The 17,998-nt window shown below is 35.4% G+C and overlaps 1 protein-coding gene and 1 long non-coding RNA gene across 3 annotated transcripts in view; one reads left to right on the top strand and one right to left on the bottom strand.

The window, feature by feature from the left end:
• Positions 1–2,455, top strand: part of LOC115933795 (uncharacterized) — a 199,649-nt gene extending 197,194 nt beyond the window's left edge. Inside the window, exon 7 of the long non-coding RNA XR_010129644.1 lies at positions 2,021–2,455. This is a non-coding gene — a long non-coding RNA (uncharacterized lncRNA). The remainder of the gene's footprint in view (positions 1–2,020) is intronic.
• Positions 1–17,998, bottom strand: part of FSIP2 (fibrous sheath interacting protein 2) — a 96,881-nt gene that overhangs the window by 49,469 nt on the left and 29,414 nt on the right. For both annotated transcript variants that reach the window (XM_055380356.2, XM_019022845.3), the window contains exon 14: positions 3,388–3,445. In XM_055380356.2, coding sequence (XP_055236331.1) covers positions 3,388–3,445 — 58 coding nt within the window. The remainder of the gene's footprint in view (positions 1–3,387; positions 3,446–17,998) is intronic.

Raw genomic sequence — 17,998 nt, 5'->3', positions numbered from 1 at the left:
AGATTTTTTTCTCTAGAAATTCAAAATGAAGAATATACTATTTTTTCCAACCCCCCTATTTCACTTCCTCCTTAGACTGGCCTCTAGTTTCGGAAATGTGCTTTATTACCCAGGGGAACAGAATTATAGCTGCTGCATAAACAGTGTATCTCTCTGATCCTTATACTTCCAACACACCTTAGCCATGCCTACATTGTGTTTCTCTGAAAATGCATATAGGATTTGCAGGAAGCTGGCAGATGAGTCCCTTCTGACTGCTAAAAGCCCTGATGGAGTAGCAAGGCATCTGACCAGGACTTTCTGATAATCCTTTATTTCCTCGTTCAAATGCCATAGTTCCACTGTCCTCTCCCCTTATTCCACGGTAGGAAGAAAATATGTGAATGATTATTCAGTAACTATGGGTTAAAATCATAAGTTTCTAGCTATATTTAATACCAATTTAGATGCATTCCTTTTCTGTGTATGACAATATTCTATCATGTGTTATTAGATTTACCAACACACACTAATGAAATAAAAACATAGTTTTCTGAATTGCAAAAAAGAATAGCTCAATCATAAAAATAATAGAAAAATAAATATTAAAATCTAAAACTGAAGTCTGATTTATTTTTGTATATTTTTGCTGATTTGAACTGCTTCTTTTCTTCTTTCTACTTTCTTAAGAAAATTGGCACTCCTTTCTAGGCCTGCACTCTACATGATCAAATTTACATTTCCCCCAAGGGATATAATTCAATTTTGAGAAATAGCCAGACTGAAAACTATATCCTATATTTTGGCAGAAAAGAAACTTCACTGGGTTCAGTTCATAAAATGGGCTTCATGACAATAGTGTACCCTTAGATTTGTACCTTTTGGCAGTATTCAACTAGGAGCATGAAAGCTGATGTCAGTGACATGTTCTCTATCATTTGTCCTAATTTGTTTTTCTAGGATCTGGTTTCTTAGGTCAACTCAAGTTTCCACAGGTTTTTCTCTTAGATATTCTGCAACCTAATGCATTCAGATTCACTTTTCTGTTTTCTTCATGTTATATCATTGGCACAAAACATAACTAACTCAAGGAGTTCTATGTATTCATTGATAGCAGTTCCCAATAGACTTTTTGCTCCAAAAGCATACAAACAGCACCAAAGTGCAAAGGCCTACAGGTAAAATTAGTTAGGAAACTGAAAAAGCTTCATTGATGACTATTAGAAAACAATTTTATTAACCAGATAAAGCATAGCATCAGCAGAAATGGCAGGGTAAGTATCTTCAGAAATTCATTCCTCCAAAAATGTAAGAAGTAAACTGGTGAAAGAAAAATGATGAGAATTATAGTTTCTGGGGCTCTAATTAATTAAAGGCTTGCAACATTCCAGAGAGCACTTATTTAGGAAAAACAGTGAATCTAGGTAATAGCAGTGGGTTTTGGTGTTTTAACTTGTCTTATTTTCATCCACTCTCTCCAGCTTCATAATATCCTTGAAAAATAATACCCTGAAATCATAGCAACATAGTTTTATCTCGGTACCTGCCTAAAAACTAGCATTATAGTTTGAACATAGTAGGTTCTCAATAAATGTTTGATAAATAAATTCCTATTTAAAGTCTTTCGGATCTGTGCCTACTTCTCTCTAATCCCAAATGAAGCCTTTGCAGGCCACTAATAGCTTTTGGGAACTGGTTCTGAGTTTCTTTCTTTCAATTTTTCCTATATATTGGTGTCAAAGTTATTCATTGTGTATGCTAATTTGACCATTACACCCCCACTAAAAACCATCAGACTATTACCCAATAAATAAACTACAAGTTTTAACCACAGTCTTCAGGGTAGTAGATTTATTGCCTTCTTCACTGTGTTACTCCTTATACCTTCCCTGTAATACAAAGTTACTTATCACCTGAGTGCAACGCTTAATTACTGCAACTTTACTCCCACTGCTGTCATATTTACTTTATTTTCATTCCCTTGGTACTGAATTTTCATCTCAATTTTATAAATCTTTTGTAACATTAAACAAATGATCAGGAACAAGAAAACTAAGCAATAAGTGAGAAAAGAAATGATGGAATAGATGTGAGGCTTCCACAGCAAACTCCTATAAAACCTGGAGTTAAACCTGAGCAAGAGGAATGTGACATATGTGTCTTTGCTCTTTATTTGGATCTGTGTGTATGCTCTTGGAGCAGTGGCGAAGAAGCTCCAGGTAAGGTATAGAGTTCTTTATTTTTCATCAAGCTAAGATTTTTAATGAAACAATATCCAAAATGCTTGCTATGAAAGATTCAAGTGATTTTTGTAGTTCTACATTCTTGGGTAGGAGAAGATAAAAAATGCAGTTATTACAACTATATTATGAGCCTCTTCTAACCTTTAAAGAGGTAGGTATTTATATTTCTAATAAATAAAAACGTTTGTATCAAATAAATAAAATAAACAATGTTATTTTACATATGGTCTACACACGGTCATCAAGTTTTATTGCTTTGAACTAGACAAGCCAGTTTCCTTCCTTCTGCATCTTTTACAGTGTTATGTATCATATGAATACTCAATAAGTCAAACAAACTGATATTTATCAGTCTTAAAGTAAAAATTATTATTTCAGGAAGACTTGTCCGAACATGTCAATATCATTTGCCATCATGCACCACTTATTTTACTCAATCATCTTCATAGGAATTTGGGGTTTGTAAAGTCTATCCTAGACTTCATTTGGCTTATTCATTTTTAAAAAAGATGATGGCATTGGGTGTAAAATAATACAAAGCTCACTGCCATTACTTAGATTCATGTTTTCCTCTCTTTCTTTTCTTGAGTTGAGAAAAACAGATATAAACATCAACAAAATAGGTGGTCACTAAGGTTTGAAGAATGAAAAGTCCCTGGGCTTAACAACTATCTCTTCTAAGTGCCATAATTTCCACTACTAGAGATTATTATTTTTTATTAAACTGCAAAATAGCCTTTGGGGTGGGGGAAAAACTGATTAAGTCATTTATACTATAGAGTAAACTATTTTACCAGCCTTAGACAGCCAATAATCTCAAAAAGCATAAGAAATGGTAGCTGTTTCAAAGAAGAGAAAAGCAAAGAAATAAAGCCAGATCGTGAGAAGCTACCGGAAGAAGGCTGTGATGCGGATACACTTGAAAGTGGCATGGAGACCCTGACTATAGCTGGATTATAGATAAGGAGAAGGAGAAAGGAAAGGACAATGATTCACTTTGTCTACAATTTAAGCTTAGTGCTGAAAGTCTGCAAAAGACTAAGTTTCACTAAATCCAAGTAGAACTATAAAAATGGAGGATTCCATGGAATCATTTGCTTATGAGCAGCACTCTTATGTAATCATTAAAATTATTTATGATTATATATAATCCTTAGGTACTTACATATTTGTGTAAACAGGAGAAGAAAATATACCCGGGTCTGTAGCATGAGCCTGAGGTCCTATTTAACAGGAAAATAAAATTACATAGTTTGTATCCATCCTCAGCAACTTGCTAAATTGTAATCCTCCAGTAGGTATTTATTCTCTGTTATCACTGCCTCGTTTACAGGCTTTCAGGGACTCTCCACAGTGAAGTCCAAAGTCCTTAGCCAGGACCTGTACTGTAAGATCTGATGTCCTTATCTACCTCTCCAGTGTCTTCTCTGACTAGTCTTTCATACTTATGCTATGGTCCAGAGACAGAATATTTTTCAGTTCCCTAAATATATCATGTTTCTCATGCTTCTCTGGACTGTAGTTTTGCAATTTCTTTTGTCTAGAACACCCTGTGCTGTATTTTAACTTCTCATATTTTAGGTCTCATTCAGCTTATGTTAACTCTTGAAAGCCTTCCTTGATACGTACCTGAATAAATACCCTTCCCAGTGCTCTCAAAGCACTCTAAACATGTCTATATTATAAAACTCATCATGCTACACAGTAATTATGTTTACTCTTGTGTACACCTGATTATGACTTCCCACATATATCCTCAGTACTTAACATGTTTTGGTGTGGATCAATTTTAGAGAGAAAGGAACTGACATTGCCTGTAATCCCAGCACTTTGGGGGGCCCAGGAGGGCGGATCATGAGGTCAGGAGATCGAGACCATCCTGGCTAACACGGTGAAACCCCGTCTCTGTTAAAAATACAAAAAGATTAGCCGGGCGCGGCCTGCGCCTGTAGTCCCAGCTGCTGGGGGGTGCTGAGGCAGGAGAATGGCGTGAACCTGGGAGGCGGAGCTTGCAGTGAGCCGAGATCGCCCCACCGCGCTCCAGCCTGGGTGACAGAGCAAGACTCCGTCTCAAAAAAAAAAAAGTGCCCATACCTGAAAATTAAATGTGAAGACAACACTATTTTTAATACAAAAAATCTCTTCTGTGGTTTCCAGCAACATGCTAAACAAATATTTTTAATTTTGCCTAGAATTCGGTATAGAGCATTAAAGCCACACTGTTAAAAATAGCTAAACTTTCAAAGAGATAGGAGAATTTTCTGAAGGTAAGACAAATGTGAGAACACAAATCTATAGTGGTAAACAAATGCTGAAGCTGATACCTGCCCTAGGGACATTGGCCACATCTGGAATTTAGTGTCTGGTCAGCGCATTTAAAACAAGACATTGGGCCCCCCAAAAGATGGAGAATTAAAACTAAGAGCTCCTAAAAATATACAGATGCTTCTTGACTTACAATGGGGTTCATACCACAATAAACCCATCATAAGCTGAAAATATGTTAAGTTGGAAATGCATTTAATACACCTAACCTGCTGAACATAATAGCTTAGCTTAGCCTGCTTTAAATTTGTTCCGAACATTTACATTAGCTTACAGTTGGGCAAAATCAGCTAACACAAAGCCTACTTTATAATAAAGTGTTGAATTTATTATATAATTTATTGACTGCTATACTGAAAGTGAAAAACAGAATGGTTGTATAGGTACTTAAAATACAGTGTCTATTGAATGTTTATTGCTTTTACACAATCCTAAAGTTGAAAAATCATAAGTCCAACAACTGTAAGTCAGGGGCCATCTGTTTAGGATCCCAATGAGCTACATCTTCAATTAGTCATCTACAAAAAAAAAAAAAAAAAAAATCATGCCACAGAGGAAGCAGAGAAATTATGTCTTGGCTTTTGGCTGTGGGTGGAGAAGGAGGAGGAGAAGATAAAAGTATTTGCTAAGAATTCATAATCACAGATTATGTTTTCTATGACCTTGAGTTTCAAATCCACAGAAACTGTATTGTCCCTAAAACTACATATGAGAATTTAATTTAAAATGAATCTGTGTTCACAGCTCTTACAGATAACTGGCAGCAGCGTATGTAAATTTCCTTTAGAGAATTACAACCTATCCAAATATTATTGAATCCCCAACAATAAATTTCTGTCAAAACTGAGCTCACATATAACAATAACAACCTCCCACTCCCCACAGAAATATAAAAAAAGAAAAACAAGAAACCATGGCTTTTAACAGAAACAAAAACAATATATTAAAATTAGACCTCAAAGATTTCAAATATTTGAATTAGCAAACATAAAATAGCAAATAAGAGGACTTTATATGTTTAAATATATAAAGAAGGGTTTTGAAAGGATAAGAATAGAAAAAGAGCCTATAAGAAGTCCAAATTTAAAAATAACTATTTAGAAATTGTATTATATATATAATATACCATAGTTCAATTTTACAAAGCAACTAATTTATGAAATAATAAACTATATAGAAAAACTAAATAACTAAAGAGAGAATTAGCGAACTAGAGAACATATTTGAAGAAATTAACAGGAATGCAGTGAGAGAAATGGAAAATACAGTTGTTAAAGGACATAAGACAAGAAGGTAGTCTAATACTCAGAAGAAGATAATAACGAAAATGAAGAGAGGCAATATAGAAAGAGGAAATGGCTGAAACTTGTACAGAACTGCTCCTTATAATAATACTAAAGAAAAAATAAAGAAAACATCTTAAAAACAGCCTGAGGTGGGGGACGGAAGAATCACTTACACAGGAATAATTACATAGAATAAAAAGTAAAATAATTAAACAAAACAATTTTTTTTTTTTTTTTTGAGATGGAGTGTTGCTCTGTCACCCAGGCTGGAGTGCAGTGGCATGCTCTCGGCTCACTGCAACCTCTGCCTCCCAGGTTCAAGTGATTCTTATGCCTCAGCCTAAAAATCCATTATCTTTAAAGTGCTAAGAAAAAAAAAATAACTGTCCCCTGAAACTTACTCATATCCTTGGACATAATGACATTCTAATACAAGGATAAAGACAATTTTATCAAATAAAATCTGAGAATTTACTCCCAAAATATGTTCACTAAAGACCTTTCTAAACAATGCAGTACTTTAGAACAAATGGCAATAATCCCAAGAAGTATTAAATGCAAGAAGGAATGAGTGGAGAACAAAATAAGCTGGTAAGCAGGTGGGCAAATATAAATAAAATCTGTATAAAACAACAATAAGAAAGTAATTTGACTGATAAAACCTTTAAAATGTCAAAATTTAAACTATTGGACAATAATAAGTATGATATAAAGTTATGATTAGAAGTAAATTATCCAATTTTAACTTTTATTTTAAATATACTTCAACATAACTAGAAGAGTAAATTTACAGCGTTCAATACAAAGAAATAACAAATGTTTGAGTGATAGATCTCCCAATTAACCAGACTTATCACGATACATTGCATGCTTATATCAAAATACATATGTACCCCAGAAATATGTCTGATTTTATGTATCCATAAAAATTTAAACAAAAATGTTAGGGTAAATGCCAAAAGAAATATACATATGTTATGCAATTTGTAAAACAGTAAAAAAAAAAAAACTAGATAAAAACTAAATTTAGCACTCTAAGAGAATGCAATAAAGAATAAATAAAAATATATTAAAAAGTAGGACAAAGAAACCACAAATAAGGCAGTAGAAAACTTCCGAAGATTTGTAATTTACATAAATACAAATTGATTGGGTTCAGTTAAAATTCAGAAATGCTAAGACAATAAAAATAAAGCAAAATCCAGCTGTAGATTGTCTACAAGAGGCATCTAAACAAATAAAAACACTAAGATTAGAAGCTGACATCTCTATATTAATATTAGACACATTTAAGGCAAAAAACATAACTTATGGTAAAGGTCACTGCATGATGATAGGAATATTCAATTCACCTGGAAGATACCATGATTCTGAAATTTGGATAGGTCTAATCACTAGATCAAAAATATTTTTTAAAATGGGCAGAGCTACATTAAGGAGTTTGCAAGCCCACTATCATTATTTTCAATAATTTTTAGAACAAGGAGTAAAAAATAAGTATATATGTGTATTTGAATATATAATAAGCTATATATTTGAAATACACAATTCACCGTCTTGATTGATTGGACATATTTAGAACATTACATCCCAAATTGAGCAATATTCATTGTTTTCAACCACACAGAAACTATTAAATAGTAATCATGTTTGCTAAGCCATAAAGCATGCTCTAGATTCCTCTTTATGGTTGGTATCATAAAGATCATACTCTCAGTCTACAATGCAATTAAATTATAAATGACCACCAACAAAACTAAAGTAAAAACTAGAATAACTAACCCAGGAGCACAAAATTTAACAACTAACTCATGAGTACAAACTAATAAACAAAATTGGATATTAAACATGATTTAGAAAAAAATGAAATATTATATTGCAAGTTTTTTGATACATTTTATATTTTCATAGTTACATATCACCAGTTAAGTTTCACATACTGTTCTGAAAAGTTTAAAATATTAACTCATTGAATTCCCATAACAATCATATGTATTACTACTATTATACTTATTTTATAGTTCGAAAATCTAAAGAACAGAGACATTAAATAACTTGGCCAAACTAACATGCATTTTAAGTACTGGAGTATGGATTAAACCTAGTTACCTGAGTACATTTGCTTAGCAACTATGCCATACTGCCTTTCAACAATCTCATCTAAATAAATAGGATATATTATAACTTTATGCAAATATATCTGAAAATTTAGATGAATTAAATAAATTTATAAAAAAAGCAGTTACTTGCTAAAAGCACTCAAAAAGAAGAAAAATAGTTTTGAATCACTAAAGTCATTGAATTCATAATTTAGTTTTTTCTCACTAAAAGAACAAAAACTAGGTTATTTATTTTAACAGTGACTTCTACCGAACATTCAAAGAATATATAATTTCAACTTTGTAAACGTTTATAAAATAGTAAAAGCAGGCAACATAATTAACTCATGGGGCTAGTATAATCTTGACACGAAAACCATATCAGGATACTATGAGAAAGGAAAATTACAACCCAACCTCTCTCAAGAACCTAGATGCTAAAATCCTAAACAAACTACTAGTAAATTTAATCTACACATGTATAAGAAGAAAAACACACACAATAGATAGAATTGATTTAATCAAGGATGTGTGGCCGTTTTAACAAAAAAAATGATATCCTTAACAGATACATAAAATATATTTTAAAAAGTCAAAATTCACTACTAATAAGGAAGTTTTGCATATTAGAAATAGAAAGATACTTTCTTAACCTGACATTATTATCTACCAAAAGGTCACAGTACATATCATACTTAATGATAAATTATTTAAACTTTTTTTTAATTAAGAAGACAAGGAGCCCACTTTTACCACTTTATTAATCATTGCACTTCAGGTCTTAGGAAAGGGAAGAGTGCAAAAAAAAAAAAAAAACTACAATTATAAGAATTGCAAAGGAAGTACCTAAATTTTATTATTCGCAGAAGATATAATTTGATTTTTTAAAAAAACACAGTTACTTCTGTGTTATGGGGACAGGATTAATATATTAGTAAATATTAAGCCCTCTGCTGAGAAAAAAAGAGGGTCTCTCTACCCCTAACCTCCCCCAGCTGTACTTTACAGCACTCTGTTATTTTCAGGGAGGAGGTTATGGTCAACCTCAGAAGCAAAACTGACGGAAAATGTATAGCCATGCCTATTCATTATGTATTATCTCTGGCTGATTTCCTTATGATAGAGTGAGTAGCTGCAACAGAGACCATATGCGTGGCCAACATGTGGATTAGAATCTTGCATCCTGGCCAGGCACGGTGGCTCACGCCTGTAATCACAGCACTTTGGGAGGCTGAGGTGGGCAGATCACCTGAGGTGAGGAGTCCGTGACCAGCCTGACCAACATGGCGAAACCCGGTCTCTACTAAAAATACAAAAATTAGCTGGGTATGGTGTAATCCCAACTACTCGGGAGACTGAGGCAGGAGAGTCACTTGAACCCGGGAGGCGGAGGTTGCAGTGAGCCGAGATCACACCATTGCACTCCAGCCTGGGCAACAGAGTGAGACTCCGTCTCAAAATAATAATAAAAATCTTGCATCCCTCAGACAGAAAATAGACTTATTTTGTATATCCATAAAACACTTAAAAATGTCATATATCATATCACATATTTAGCTATAAAGAAAATTTAACGTCAATGAAAAAAGATTTAAAGCCTATGCTTTTTGATACTAATTCAAATAAATTAAAAATAAATAATAGGAATGTTATCAAAATTAATGTCAATAGAGATTTAATTTTCTGATATCAATTCAAATAAATTAAAAATAAATAATGTTATCAAAATTAGAAATAAAAGAAATATACACCCAGGTAACCATTACACTGAAAGGGATTCTAAGAGGGAAAGTTAAAAAATACATATAAACCAATGAAAAGCAGGACAACTGACATGAAAATGTACAGTGTTGAGTTGTACATCCATAGTAAAATATAGAGCATGAAAGCTATTATTATTATAATTTTTATTTTTTCTTATTTTATTTAATTTTTGAGATGGAGTCTCACTTTGTCACCTGGGCTGGAGTGCCCTGGCATGATCTTGGCTCACTGCAACCTCTGCCTCCCAGGTCAAGTCATTATCCCACCTCAGCTTTCCAAGTAGCTGGGATCACAGTTGTGTGCCAACATGCCTGGCTAAGTTTTTGTACTTTAGGTAGAGACAGGGTATCACCATTTTGCCCAGTCTGGTTTCAAACTGCTGAGCTCAAGCGATGCACCCGTCTCGGCCTCCCAAAGTGCTGGGTTTACAGGCATGAACCACTGCACCCAGCACAATGTAATTTTTAAATAAAAACCTGGCCAGGTGCGATGGCTCACGCCTGTAATCCCAACACTTTAGAAGGCAAAGTGGGTGGATCACCTGAGGTCAGGAATTTGACACCAGCCTGGCCAACATGGAGAAACTCCATCTCTACTAAAAATACAAAAATTAGCTGAGTATGGTGGCGCACACCTGTAATCTCAGCTACTCGGGAGGCTGAGGCAGGAGAACTGCTTGAACCCAGGAGGCAGGGGTTGCAGTGAGCTGAGATTGCACCACTGTACTTCAGCCTGGGTGAGAGAATGAGGCTCCATGAAAACAAAACAAAAACAAACAAACAAAACAGAAAACCCACAATTTTGGAAGATAGAGTTAACAGATGGTCTGGGAGTGTTCTATCCTTAACTCTGTGGAAGCTTAGATAACTGATTTTCATTTTTGCACAAGCTAGGCCATGCAATTTATGATTTGAAATTTAAGATCCCAAACGTCCCTGGAGAACTTCAGAGTAAGCTTTGTTTACTAATGGTTTTCACTCAGATTAATCAAATACACAACATGGCTTGGCTATGTAAACAGAGGGGCATAAAAACACCCTACTAAGAACTATACATTGAGAGCTTTCCAGAAAATTTTTTTTCATATAGATCCACAAATGAAATGTGTCCATGTGTGAATAAGGGTTCTGAGGAGGTTGTGCCTGTATGATTCTTGGGCCCTTAATGCTTGCTTGTCCTCTCTTTCTCTAGCCTCACAATATCTTTTGCTATATAGTTTATGTTGGTATGCTCAATATAGTCTTGTAGTCCTTTCAAATACCCAAATTTGTGTGGTCTTTTCAAGAGGGTATTCATTCAAAGAAATGTTAAAAGAACTAGAAGATAATTTAATAGGACTAAAATAGACATTAAAATTTAAAAAAAAACCCAAGCAAATAGTGAATTAAAAATCTGAACTTTTGAAAATCCCAAGGAAGAAGAAAGCTGCTTTTGAAACTACTAATAAAATAAGGGAAATAAGAGAGAAAAGACCAGTTAGTGTTAGATAATGTAAACACAAAATTAGGATAAATTAGAATTATTGAAATAATAACTACATGCACCTCTAGGCCAATGAGTCTAATTCATCTAACAAAATTGACTAAGGAAAGATGGCAAACTTGAAAAGGTAATCACCATAAAAATGCAAAGGGGAAACAGTTAATAGCATGCAAATATTAACTGCTACGTTTTACCTAAACTTTAAAACACAGATTATTAAATGTTACATTGAACATTCTGGGGAATAAAATGGTGGAAATTTTCTCATTCTCTTTACAAAACAGGTACAACTTTGTTTTCAAACCTGAAAAAGAATGATAAAGACGAGATCAAGCCCACTTATAAAAACATCTTAAATGAGACAACTGCAGAAAAATTTGAACCATGTAGTTAAAAAATACATATATAATATCTCAGTAGTTAAAAATCCTGCTTGATGGTTTGCAGTCATAAGAGAATAACTGACACTTGACAAGCCTTCTTACCATAATCAATCAGAAAATTAGAAGACTATACGAATAATCTTTTTACTTATGGAAAACAGGAATCACAATAATGTACTCTCTGCACAAAGGGATAAAGATAAAGTGAAGTATTAAATTACCACATATTATTAACTAAAGACACTTTCCAGGCAATAACATACTATGGTGGTTTAACTAATTTGAGGAGTTAGAAATAATACAAAGATTTTAAAAAGCTAAGGCAGCTACAAACCATAGAGAATAATACCAGGAAAATATGGCATTATATACAGGAAGAAGTCCATGCTTCTAAAATGGCATCCTGTTGAGTTTTTAGCTCTATATTAAGTTGTACAATCTAGTGTGATACCCAGGCAAATGACAACTTCTTGTAGAAAAAAAGATTACTGTGGAGGTGTGAAAAGAATAAGTCTCAATTTCACACAAGACTGGAAAATATTTTCTAACTGACTAGTAAGAGAGGAGGGACTTGGTTGAATGTCTAGCACATCTTACAGAGACCCCAGAAAATTCATCTCCATTTAGGAGAACTGAAGGATCCATAAAGTAAAATTGACATTATATGTCCCATAACAGCATTTAAACATAAGCCTTAAAAAATCATGATCATACATAAACTTGTTAAAACAAAATTCTCCAATCTTTAAAAGCAGACAAAACTCAACAATAGCATAGCAGTAAAACTGTCCGGTATGCAATAAAATATGTAATACATGGAAAGAAACAAGAAGAGATATAGCTAGGAAAAATATTAGTCAACAGAAATAGATTTAGGAATAGCACAGACGACACAATTAACAGGATAGACCTTAGAAACATTTAATGAGGGGGAGAGAGGTTAAGATATAAAAAGAGCCAATAGAACTTGTAAAATAACTCATTATCTGAGATTAAAAACTTACTGGTGTGATTTGACGCTACAGACAAAATAATCTCAAAGACATAGCATTAGAAACTATACAAACTGAAGCACGTGTATTTTGAAAAGATTTGTAAGTAGTTAAGAAAGGCTCAGTAACCTGCAGGAAAGTATCAGGTGATCTAATGTATGTTTAAATTGGGGTCCCAGACTACAGTCAAAGTGAAAGAATAAATTATAAAATTAGCTAGAGAAAAGCATCTAGTCACTTACAAAGAAAACCTCATTAGAATAACAGCAGATTTCTCAGCAGAAACCTTACACGCCAGAAGAGAATGACATAAAATATTCAAAGTTTTGAAAGAAAAATAGTGCTGGCCAAGAATTCTATGTTTAACAAGATTAAGCTTCACAAATTCAGGAGAAATAAATTTTTCCCAAACAAGCAAATACCGAGGGAGTTCATCACCACTAAACTGGTCTTATAAGAAATGCTCTGGGCCTGGCATGTTGGATCATGCTTGTAATCCCAGCACTTTGGGAGGCTGAGGCAGATAGATTGCTTTGAGCCCAGGAGTTTGAGAACAGCCTGGGCAACATGACAAAACCCCATCTGTACTAAAAAAATACAAAACTAGCTGGTGTGGTTACATGTGTCTGTAGTCTCAGCTATTTGGGAAGCTGAGGTGGGAAGATGGCTTGAGCCTAGGATGTGGAGATTACAGTGAGCTGAGATCATGCCACTGCACTCCAGCCTGGGTGACAGAGCTAGATCTGCAAAAAGAAAAAGAAAAAAACAAAAACAAAAGAAAAGAAAGGAGAAGAAAAAGAGAAGAGGAGGGGAGGGGAGGGGAGGAAAAGAAAAGCTAAAAAAAATTCTAAACTCAGGTGATATTCACCATTATGAAAACACACAAAAGTACAAAATCAGTGACATGGTTTGGATGTTTTATCCCCTTCAAATATCAGTTTGAAATGTAATCTTCCAGTGTTGGAGGTGAGGCCTGATGGGAAGTGTTTGGATCATAGGTGCAGATCCCTCATGGATGACTTGGTGCCCTCCTTACAGCAGTAATGAGTGTGTTCTTGTGCTGAGTTCACATGAGAACTGGCTGTTTAAAAGAGTTTGACACCCACTCACTGCTGCTTTCTTACCATGTGATATGCCTGCTCCCCTACTTCACCTTCTGCCATGAGCGGAAGCTTTCTGAAGCTCTCACCAGAAGCAACGCTGGTGCCATGCAGAACCGTGAGAAAAATAACCTATTTTCTTTATAAACTACCCAGCCTCAGGTATTCCTTTATAGCAATACAGATGAAACACAGAAAATTGGTACCAAGAAGTAAGGCATTGCTATAAAGATACCTGAAAACATGGAGGCAGCTTTGGAAATGGGTAATGGAGAGAGATAAGAAAAGTTTGAGGGCTCTGGCTCTGAAGAACACAGGAAAATGAGGAAAAGTTTGGAACTTCTTAGGGACTGGTTAAACGGTGGTGACTGAAATGCTGATAGAAATATAGACAGCAAAGTCCAGGCTGATAAGATTTCAGATGGAAATGAGAAAGTTATTAGGAACTGAGCCAAAGGACACACTTGTTATGCCTTAGCAAAGAGCTTGACTGCATTGTGTCCATGCCCTGGGCATTTGTGGAAGGTTGAACTTAAAGAGTGATGTCTTACAGTATTTGGCAGAACAAATTTCTAAGCAGCAAAGCATTCGAGAAATGATGTGGCTGCTTCTAACAACCTATAATCAGATACTGGGGCAAAGAAATGACTTAAAGTTGGAACTTATATTTAAAAGGGAAGCAAAGTGTAAAAATTTGTAAGGTTCACAACCTGTCTTTGTGATAGAAAAGGAAAGGGTGTTTTCAAGACAGAAATACAAGCAGGTTGTGGAGCAATCACTTACTAGAGAGATTAGCATGACTAAAAGGGGGCCAAGTGCTAACAACCAAGACAATGGAAAAAAGCCCTCAAAGGCATTTCAGAAGTCTTTGGGAAAGCCCCTCCCATCACAGGCCCAGAGGCCTAGGAGGAAAGAATGGTTTTAGGGGCCAGACCCAGGAAACTGATCCTCTGCTCAGCCTCAGGACACTGCTGCTCACATCCTGGCCACCCCAGATCCAGCCTCAGCTCAAAGGGCCCAGATACAATTTGGGATGCCACTGTGGACATTGCAAGGCATAAGCCTTGTCAGGTTCTATGTGCTGTTTAGTCTGCAGGTTTACAAAATGCAAAAGTGAAGGAGGCCTGGTAGCTCCATATAGATTTCAGAGTATGTATGAGAAAGGCAGGGTGCCCAGACAGAAGCCTGCTGCAGGGCTGAAGCCCCTGCAGAGAGACTCTAGTAGGGCAGTGTCAATGGGAAATGTGGGATTGAAGAACTCACACTGAGTCCTCACTGGGCACTACCTAGTGGAACTGTGGGAATAGGACCAATGCACTCCAGATCCCAGCATGGTACAGCCACCAGCATCTTGCCACCTCAGCATGGAAAAGCAGCAGGCATTAGACTCAAATCAGTGACAGAAGCCATGGGGGTTCCACCCTGAAAAGCCACAGTGGTGGGGCTGCCTAATGCCTTGGGAGACCACCCCTTTTTTTTAGTGTTCCCAGGATGAGAGACATGGAATCAAGGGAGATTATTTTGGAGCTTTGAGATTTAATGTTGGCACTGCTAGGTTTTAGATTTGCATGGGGCATGTTGCCCCTTTGACTGTTTTCTCCCTCTTACAATGGAAATTCTACCCAATGCCTGTACCACCATAGTATCTTGGATGTAATAACATGTTTTTGATTTCACAAGCTCATAAGTGAAGGCAATATACATTAAGTCTCAAATTAAATTTTGGACCTTGGACTTTTTATTGAATTAATGCTGGAATAAGTTAAGATTTGGGGGGACTATTGGGAAGGGATGATTGTATTTTGCAATATAAAAAATACATGAGATTTGGTGGCCAGTGGCAGAATGATATGGTTTGGATGTTTTGTCTCCTCAATATTTCATGTTGAAGTATAATCCCCAATGTTGGGGGTGGGGCCTGGTGGGAGGTGCTTTGGTCATGGGAATGGATCCCCCATAAATGACTTTGTGCCCACTTCATGGTAAACAGTGAGTTCTCACTCTGAGTTCTGATTGTTTAAGAGTGTGGCACCCACCCACCGCTGCTTTCTCACCATGTTATATGCCTGCTTCCCCTTCACCTTCTGCCATGAGTGGAAGCTTCCTGAGGCCCTCACCAGAAGCAATTCTGGTGCCATGCATGTATAGCCTACTGGGAACCAAATCAGGAATGCAATGTGATTCACAACAACCACAAAATGAATGAAATACTTAAGAAATACCACTAACCAGGGAGGTGCAAGATCTCTGCACTGAGAATTACAAAACACTGCTCAAAGAAACCAGAGATGACACAAACAAGTAGAAAAAGGTACTATGCTCATAGATAGGAAGAATTAATATTGTTAAAATGACCATGCTGCCCAAAGCAATTTACAGATTCAATGCCATTCCTATCAAACTACCAATGGCATTCTTCACACAACAAGAAAACATTATTTTAAAATTTGTATGGAACCAAAAGAAAGAGCCTGAATAGCCAAGGCAATCCTAAACAAAAAGAACAAAGCAGGAGGCATCAAGCTACCTGAATTCAAAGTATACTACAGGTCTACAGTAACCAAACAGCATGGTATTGGTACAAAAATAGATACATAGGCCTGCAACCATCTGATCTTTGACAAAGCTGACAAAAACAAGCAATGGGGAAAGGATTCCCTATTCAATAAATGGTTCTGGAATAACTGGCTAGCCATATGCAGAAGATCAAAACTCGGCCCCTCCTATACAGAAATCAACACAAGATGGATTAAAGACTGAAATGTAAAACCCAATTTATAAAAACCTTGGAAGACAACGTAGGCAATACCATTCAGGACATAGGAACTGGCGAAGGTTTCATGAAGAAGATGCCAAAAGCAATTGCAACAAAGGCAAAAATTGACAAATGGGATCTACTGAAACTAAAGAGCTTCTACACAGCAAAAGAAACTAGTAATATAGTAAACAGACAACCTACAAAATGGGAAAAAATATTTGCAAACTATGCATCTGGCAAGAGTCTAATATTTAGCATCTGTAAGTAACTTAAATTTATAAGAAAAAAAACAATTCCATTAAAAAGAGGGCAAAGGATATGAACAGACACTTTTCAAAATAAGATAAACATGCATTCAGCAGCATATTTAAAAAAGCCCAATATCACTGATCATTAGATAAATGCAAATCAAAATCACAATGAGATACCATCTTGCACCAGTCAGGATGGTTAGTATTAAAAAGAAAATAATAGATGCTGGCAAGGTTGCAGAGAAAAGGGAACATTTATACATTGTTGGTGGGAGTGTAAATTAATTCAACCACTGTGGAAAGTAGTGTGATGATTCCTCAAAGAGCTAAAAACAGAACTACCATTTGACCCTGAGATCCCATTACTGGCTATATACCCAAAGGAACCATACACCATTCTATCATAAAGACACACACATGTGTATGTTCATTGCAGCACATTACTCACAATAACAAAGACATGGAATCAACCTAAATGTTCACCAATGGTAGACTAGATTTTTAAAAATATGGCACATATATACCATGGAATACTATGCAGCCATGGAAAAGAATTAGATCATGTCCTTTGCAGGAACATGGATGGAGCTGGAGGCCATTGTCCTTAGCAAACTAACACAGGAACAGAAAACCAAATCCACATGTTCTCACTTATAAGTGGGAGCTAAATGATGAGAACACATGGACACAAAGAGGGGAATGACACCGAGGCCACACTGCGGTAGAGGGTTGGAGCAGGAAGAGGATCAGACAAAATAATGATTGAGTACTAGTACTAGGCTTAGTACCAGAGTGATGAAATAATCTGTACAACAAACCCTCATGACATAAGTTTATCTGTAAAACAAACCCGCACATGTATGACTCAGCCTAAAATAAAGATTTTCTTAATAAAGAAAATAACTATTTGCCCATTAAAAATAAAATAAAACAACATAAATATGGAAAATAACTATATGCCAATTAAAAATAACATAAAAAAGAAACAATAGGGAAAGATAATTTTTTCAATAAATGTTGTTGGGAAAACGGTATGTCCACAGGCAGAAGAATTAAATTGGACCCTTACCTCACATCATATACAAAAAATAACAAAAAATGAATTAAAGATATAAACGTAAGGCCTTAAGGCATAAAACTGTAAGAGAGAACATACAAAGCTTCTTGATGTTGATCTGGGCAATAAATGTTTGGGTATGGCACTAAAAGCACAGGCAATAAAAGCAAAAATAGAAAAATGAGATTGCGTCAAGTTAAAAAGTTTTTGCATTGCTGTAAAACAATCAATAAAGTGAGAAAGCAACCTACAGAATTGTATAAAATACTTGTAAACCAT

Source organism: Gorilla gorilla, chromosome 11 (genome assembly GCF_029281585.2).
Source record: "Gorilla gorilla gorilla isolate KB3781 chromosome 11, NHGRI_mGorGor1-v2.1_pri, whole genome shotgun sequence".
Lineage (NCBI taxonomy): Eukaryota > Metazoa > Chordata > Mammalia > Primates > Hominidae > Gorilla > Gorilla gorilla.
Note: the sequence above shows the minus strand (reverse complement) of the source record. Positions and strands in the feature narration are given on the sequence as shown.